Below are 7,063 nucleotides of genomic sequence, written 5' to 3' on the forward strand. Positions count from 1 at the left end.
TTGTGTGTGTGTGTTGTCAGGCTGCAGGTTATGTGTTTACTCCTTGTGTGTGTGTGTGTGTGTGTTGTCAGGCTGCAGGTTATGTGTTTACTCCTACTGAGAAAGAGAAGAGCGACCGGTTACTGCACGTGCGCTACAATGCCGCCAAAGACCAGTACTGTCGAGTGTCCAACAACTCTGAGTTCATTCCCAGCTGGGATCAGTGTGTGTGGAGGAAGGAGTCCGTCTTCAGAAAGGTGGAGAATGACTGGCAGATGGTACGTTTATCGTTTGATCAACAAACACATATTTGTCAGTTTGAATACAATTTACATTTTCAGTATTCTGTGGCTCAGGGAACTTAAAATGTTAAACTCAACAAAGGTCAGTGTACTGTATAAAAATGTATGTATGTATGTATGTATGTATGTATGTATGTATGTATGTATGTATGTATGTATGTATTAGAGGTGGGGTGAAAAAATTGATACAGCATTGCATTGCGATATTTTTGTGGCAATACAGTATCAATACACAGGCGCCAGCTATCGATCTTTTATCATATATGTGTTGCTCAGTTTGTCCCATTTTGCAGCAATACCATTGAAGTGATATGAATAAACAGAGAAATGTTTCTTTTTTGATAACACGGATGTTGACAAAGTTTCCTTTTGGCGACATCATTTGAAATTGGGAAAAATTAGAAGTTGGAAAAAAGGTTTTAAATTGCAATATATCGCAGAATATTGCAACATATTTAAAATCACAATAATATCGTATCATGGCATAAGTATCGTGATGATATCTTATTGGGAGGCGTCTGGTGATTCCCACCCCTTGTATGTATGTATGCATGACAATAGAGGAAATGTTACATGTCTACATTAACTCCTAGCTACTTCTAACAGCACAGAAAACAGGTGACCAGATTGTATGTCTTTCTTCAGGTGTACATAGCTCGAACAGAAGGTTCCTCTATGGGAAAAATTAGCTGGAAGTTTGACTTTGCTCCGGCGGGAATGAAGATAAAGTCTGTCTCGATCATGGCCAGTAGCCAAACATTCCACTCTGGGAAAGTCTGCTGGCACTTGCAGGCAGGCCAGATTACTACAGAGTTCTCTGGAGGTATGGTTATGTAATAGATATTTGTGTGTAATAGATAATTGTGTGACATGAATCCCTCCTAATGATTTCCCCTCCTGTGTTGGAACTTTCAGATGGGAAGATGCAGTCATTCCAGAGTCTGTCCGGCTCCTCAGAGTTCATTGTTGTAGCAGGACTCAGTGGTGGAGAAGAGGAGACGTCATGGCAACACTCTCAGCTCTTCAGACAAAGCTTGAAGGAGACGGAGGAGTCTTCATTTGAAATCCTCGTCCACTTAGACGATGCTTAACAGTTGTTTTAATTGACATAATGAGGTCCCTCGTTTGACAAATAACTCCCTAACTGCTTTGAGAAGTTCTGAGCTAATTGTTCGGATGATAGTTTTGTATGACAAATCCGTGTAATATTTTAATTTGTGTAAGTCTACCAGGATGATTGAATATGCATGGCCTAATGATAAATGAATGAAGCATGGATTTTGGTCCTATCACAGAAAACAGATGTCACACATTTAACTGCTAACAAAATAACAAGTAAGACATGCCGTATACAATATACAGGGTTTAAAGAGCTAGACATAGTATTTGTAAAACGTGCCCTTCACTGTGAATGTGTCTGTAAATTGTGATACATGGAGACGTTCCACACAGCAAACCGGGCTTAATGCCCTTGTCAGCACAGGTTGCTCCAGTAATGCTAGTAATAAATAATTGTGCCATTTATTTCTGGCTATGGAATGTATTTCACCTTTCCATGGCCAGTTACATCCATGTGTATAATTATAAATTGAGTATTGGTGTGGTGGAAAGTGCTGAATGTTGGGAAATATATGGTGGTATAATAAAGATATTTTTGCAGTCTGGTAGTGGTTACGCCAATGTATGCATTACATTATACAATGTGTGAGTAGGGTCTACAGACCAGACAGTCCATAGGGTCTAGTCTTATAATGATGAAGCTAGTTTTTGCCGCCATCTTGCGTCGAAAAAATGCCACAGGTCACTAAAATGTGTGCTTTTGTATTGGTCAAAGTACCGGTGCCTTTGAAAAGCAGCCACCTGATTGGTCGGTTTATCTGCGAGGCGATTCGCCGTCTATCTTGCAGATGGCGGAGCCGAACAGCGATAGCTGCTGCTAGCTAGTCGTTTTATTTCTAAATGAAATGTATTTAAATGTATCGTTTTGAGAGCATTTTAGTTAAACTCCTATTTTATTCTCTCGAGTTTTCACATGAAATTGTAAGTCTTATTTAATGCGCGTGTTTTGTACAGTATTTATTTGGCAGCAAGTAGCCCGGTTAGCATCTTTGTTGGAAGTTTAGGCCCATTGTGCCACCGCTTGTCGATTTTAACAATAGCAGCTATACACTCTCCTCCTCTGCTTGTTTTGGTACATTCAAAGGATTAACTTTAAGCAGAAAGACATGGACGATAAACAGGTTTGGATACCTTTCAGCAACTGAGACATTTGTTGTCCGCCGGACATTTAATCTCGCTGGAATTGAAGACATTTTGCGAGGTGAATCACAAAACATTAGGATCACAAAGGAAGATGTCCAACGGCGCAGCAGGAAGCGGGGGTCTTTCGTGGATGGTAAGTTAGTGAGTCTTCTAACCATCAACTAACGATAACTCGCATACAGACGTACCATCTAAGCTGGGCTTTTTGCAACGCCTCAAAGTGTTACGTTCACCTAACACAGTGCGACCGGGGTCCGTTAAAAGCTTACGCTCGCATTTAACGGGAAATCTCCCATACTGCCTACTCGCCTCTCCTGCTTGTTAAAGAGCGGTCAGCTGTGCTCCCGGTTTAAATTCTGACCGGGTTTAAAGGCCCTACCGTTAGCCCCGATGCAGGAACGGTTTTTACAAATACAGCTAGGCTAACAAACATAAAAGGCGCAAGCCGAGACTGAAAACGTCATGTCTCACTATGAAGACCCCGGGACCACAGTTCACAACGTTGGTTAAAAACCTTTTAAGTTCAGACTGGTTCTAACTTAACGGAGAAAACTAATTGAGCTGTACCTTGTTTATTAATAACCAACGTTCAACACGCCGCGAGCTTAACTTATAGCAAACCATGGGTGCATTGTTATTACTACGGTATAAATCCATGTTGTCTCAGTGAGTCTCCAGTCTGGTTCCACTGGTGTCTGCCGGTCCCAGTGTGAACCGGTGAGCCCCAGTAGAAGTTACTAAACCACTTGAAAGCCACTGTACTACCGACGTCACGTGTTTAACCGAACGTGTCTAACGTATGCACACCTTCTAGTGTACATGGCAGTTGTGTACTATTGCTACTGAGCATGGCTTTTCAATGGCGTCTTGGTTTGACACTACCTAGAAGTAACCAGTATCCACCAGGATTGCAAACTTGTGGAATACTGATATTAAGGAAAATTACATTTGATCCAGTGAAAATTAAAGTTGCATTAAACACATTTGAGGTGCAATTTGTGATGCACGTTCAACTCCTACTGTACTGTTTATTAGAATGTGCATTACGATCTGTGGGGTGAGTTTTCGGACAGATTAAATATATTGTTTGCAACACTTCATAGATATGATTGTTATTTTTGTTTAAAATGAAATTAAAGCAATACATTTGTTGATGTTGTGATTGAGCATTTGTTTGCATTCCTTAAAGTAACAGCCTTTTTTTTGTCTGGCATATTAATGTTAAAGGCAAGTATATACATAATAATGAATTGCCTTTTAAATATTACCAAAATTTCACATCTTATGCTCACTAACATTTCAAACTTAATTATTAACCGTTACAAATATTACAGTCTTATGGAATAGAAACATAGAAGACTTAAAGCTCATTTCAGTATGTGTAACTTTTTGATATTAATGTCCGTTACATTCAAGCCAAATGAGTTGCTACACAACTAGTTAAGACTGTCAGCTCCTCACCGCTCTCTCTGTATCTCTCAGTATGAATATGTTCAGAAGATGGTGGCGTCCGGCCACTTTCAGAAACCCAAGTGAAGAAAATGACCTCTTCTGAAGAGTCCATCATGTTTTTTAACCCTCTTGTCCTCCTTGGCTACTAGCAACTGGGAGGGGAGGGGGTGCGCGATCACCGAAGGCTTACATCATATGGAAGCGCTGACAGTGTTGTTGTTACTTAGAATTCCTCATGTGGAGACAGCATCTACACACTATAGCTTTAAACACAACACAAGCCTTCCAATTCCAGAGCAATGGCTGGTAGTTTGCTTCTGTTGATTATGTGTCACCAAATCACAAAGCCACAGAGGTCTACAGCGTCCCCCTGGTGTTGGCCACTGATAATCAAAGTCCTTTTTTTTAATGCAGGCACATACATACATAGTTATATGTGTATTAATAACAGAAACCATTCTGCCAAACAGGAGGCTGCTAATGGCAGAGGTGATACTGGCAAGATGGAAGGGGCCAAGAAAGACAAGGCTGGCTCCAAGTTGTCTGTGGAGAGGGTGTACCAGAAGAAGACCCAGCTCGAGCACATTCTTCTCCGTCCAGACACGTACATCGGCACCGTGGAGCCCATCACCCAGGTGAGTCCAGAGGAACGGGCCTTTCATTGTTGAGGATAGACTAGGGCTGCACAATGTATCGATTTTGATCGTCCTTGCAATATCAACGGGCGCAGCAAACGCATCACAAAAGCCTGCGACATATCGCAAAAGCCACTCAGAGGTTTTTTTGTTTTAGTTGAGAGAAACTATCCGTGGAAAACTGCCGTTAATAATTGTCTTTTAGTGTGCCTTTTTATTCAGTTCAATGTTCAGTTTGTTCAATAAAAGAGTGTTGGAAATCATTTTTCATTCATTTTAAATTTGAATACGCAATTTGTTGTATTTTAGCAGAATACTGAAAGCAGCAGAGATGCAGAACTGAGTACACTTTAATATTTGTTTATTTACCTCAAGTAATGTTGTTTTGGTATTCAGCAACGTTATCACATATTTTCCTCATATCGTGCAGCCCTAGGGTAGGCTGCAGAGCCCCCAGACATACACTGCAACTCATTAAAAGTGCTTATTATTTACATATTGGCATCATGTTACCGCTGGACCTTTCTCTGTGAAAGTTGTTCTGGTAATCTGTCTACTACTCAGTAATATTTTAGTAACTAGTCTCATGAAGCTTGACGCGTCTCGTGTTTTCTCATGACTCGCTGTTGGGGCTGAACGATTTGGGGGGAAATCAAATTGCGTTGGCGATGTGGAGAAACTCAAATGTCATGACATTTTTAACCAAAACCCTCCATTACAATATTATATTGTAGAGTTGACTCTTGATGATTTTTACAAAATCATTACACAATGAGATTTTGGATAAATAATCATCAGTAATGTGGGTTTAGGGACTATATTGTGCTCCCGGTCAGTCACATCAATTCATTCCCCCCCATCTGTTTAAAACTGCTTTTTTTCTGTTGTTGTTATTGTTGTATACTTATTTTTTGCTGTTTTTTAAATGTCTTATGTATCCCTGTACGTTGTCCTTGAGTGCTGAGAAAGGCGCCTTTTAAATGTTTTATTATTAAGTGGGTAAAGGCAAATAGAAAAGGACATCACTTGACTTTAAAGCAGCCTTTAAACTAGTTCATCAATGTTTACCTATCTGCTCATTTGCATACTCTAAGCTTTGTTGTTTTTATGGTCACTGCTACCAATGAGTGGTCCACCCTGAACTTCAAATTATTTGTATCTGTTTTTCAGCAAATGTGGGTTTTTGATGAAGAAATAGGAATGAACCAGAGGGAAATCACCTACGTTCCTGGGCTGTACAAAATCTTTGATGAAATTCTGGGTGAGTGAATCCACACTGTTCCTCTTCCCTGTGGCACTCTAATCTGCACAGTTAACATGAAGGTAATTTGTCATTTGAGATTGCAGGCTTATTATCACCATAAACCCGACAGCATCGTCCTCTGAGTCCCAGTCTGCTGCTGGCGCTGTGCAGCAGCAGTGATGTAGGACTGTATGTGGAGATTAGTGTCCCTCTGCGAGCTTGTCTTTGTGTGCCCTGTTTGCAGCCGGGATGGACATTGTGAAAAAATGAAAAATTGACAGAGAAATCATTTCAGTGTTTGTGGCAGCTCACGGTCAAAGCTCCAGTTATTTAAAAAAAAAAATTCTAAACTGGTAAAGTGCAAGCGTGCTCAGTCAGCGCTCCTCAGCTAAATAAAGGTTGATAAAGCAGTTCTACATCTATTTGTCACATGTTGGTTTTAAGGACTCAGTGCGATGTGGGAGTAATGATGCCTCTCTAGTAAGGCGCAGCAGTGTAATCAGATATTAACACTGGGCCCACAGCATGGGAGTGCTGTTGATGATTGCTTTCATATTCTAATGGCAGGTTCATTTTCTGGTTATTACTGCTGTGGCCTGCCCAGGCTGGTTGCACATATTTAAGGCAGGCTCACAGAAACGATACAAGTTACTCTTTCTTTATGTGTGAACGTGAAATTCTAATTCTTTAAACATTTTTGGCCATTGAAGTGAACCAAGTGGGGTACATCATTCTTATTTGGTTGCTTTAGTATTAATATTGTACTTACTTTTTATTTAGATATGATCACATTTGCAGTAAAGGTGATCATTTGCCATCACAAATATTTTCCTCACCATAAAAAATGGGTCTAATTGTTTTGCAGATACAGTAAAGGTTGTCTCCTATCACAACTTCAGCATTTACTGTTCTCAAGGATCTCATAACCCGCTGAAAAATACATTCTCCTTAATAAAATACTTCAATCTTTTCATATGACCAGAAGATGATAAGATGAGCATTCGAGTGCCATTTCAACTATCCCATTAATAAAACATTATTTAGTTCCAGCTTCTCAAATGTGAAAATATTCTGCCTTTTTCTCTATTGTTGTGGATTTGGGATTTTTCTTTGTCATAAAAAACAAGACATTTGAAGGCACCACTTTGGGATATGTTTATTTATGTTTTTTATTTATGTTCCCCCCCCCC

At 40.0% G+C, this 7,063-nt stretch overlaps 2 protein-coding genes across 4 annotated transcripts in view; both read left to right on the forward strand.

The window, feature by feature from the left end:
- The window catches only part of ngly1 (N-glycanase 1), a 12,340-nt gene extending 10,395 nt beyond the window's left edge, over window positions 1-1,945 (forward strand). Inside the window, exons 10-12 of one of the 2 annotated variants that reach the window (XM_032522339.1) lie at window positions 50-257; window positions 927-1,104; window positions 1,197-1,945. In XM_032522339.1, the coding sequence (XP_032378230.1) occupies window positions 50-257; window positions 927-1,104; window positions 1,197-1,372 (562 nt within the window). In that variant the 3' untranslated portion in view covers window positions 1,373-1,945. The remainder of the gene's footprint in view (window positions 1-49; window positions 258-926; window positions 1,105-1,196) is intronic. The other variant, XM_032522340.1, reaches the window with a different exon arrangement.
- A 204-nt stretch (window positions 1,946-2,149) lies between these two features.
- top2b (DNA topoisomerase II beta) overlaps window positions 2,150-7,063 on the forward strand; it is a 36,018-nt gene continuing 31,104 nt past the window's right edge. For both annotated transcript variants that reach the window (XM_032522286.1, XM_032522287.1), the window contains exons 1-3: window positions 2,150-2,676; window positions 4,466-4,630; window positions 5,801-5,891. In XM_032522286.1, the coding sequence (XP_032378177.1) occupies window positions 2,635-2,676; window positions 4,466-4,630; window positions 5,801-5,891 (298 nt within the window). In that variant the 5' untranslated portion in view covers window positions 2,150-2,634. The remainder of the gene's footprint in view (window positions 2,677-4,465; window positions 4,631-5,800; window positions 5,892-7,063) is intronic.

Source organism: Etheostoma spectabile, chromosome 8 (assembly GCF_008692095.1).
Source record: "Etheostoma spectabile isolate EspeVRDwgs_2016 chromosome 8, UIUC_Espe_1.0, whole genome shotgun sequence".
Taxonomy (NCBI): domain Eukaryota; kingdom Metazoa; phylum Chordata; class Actinopteri; order Perciformes; family Percidae; genus Etheostoma; species Etheostoma spectabile.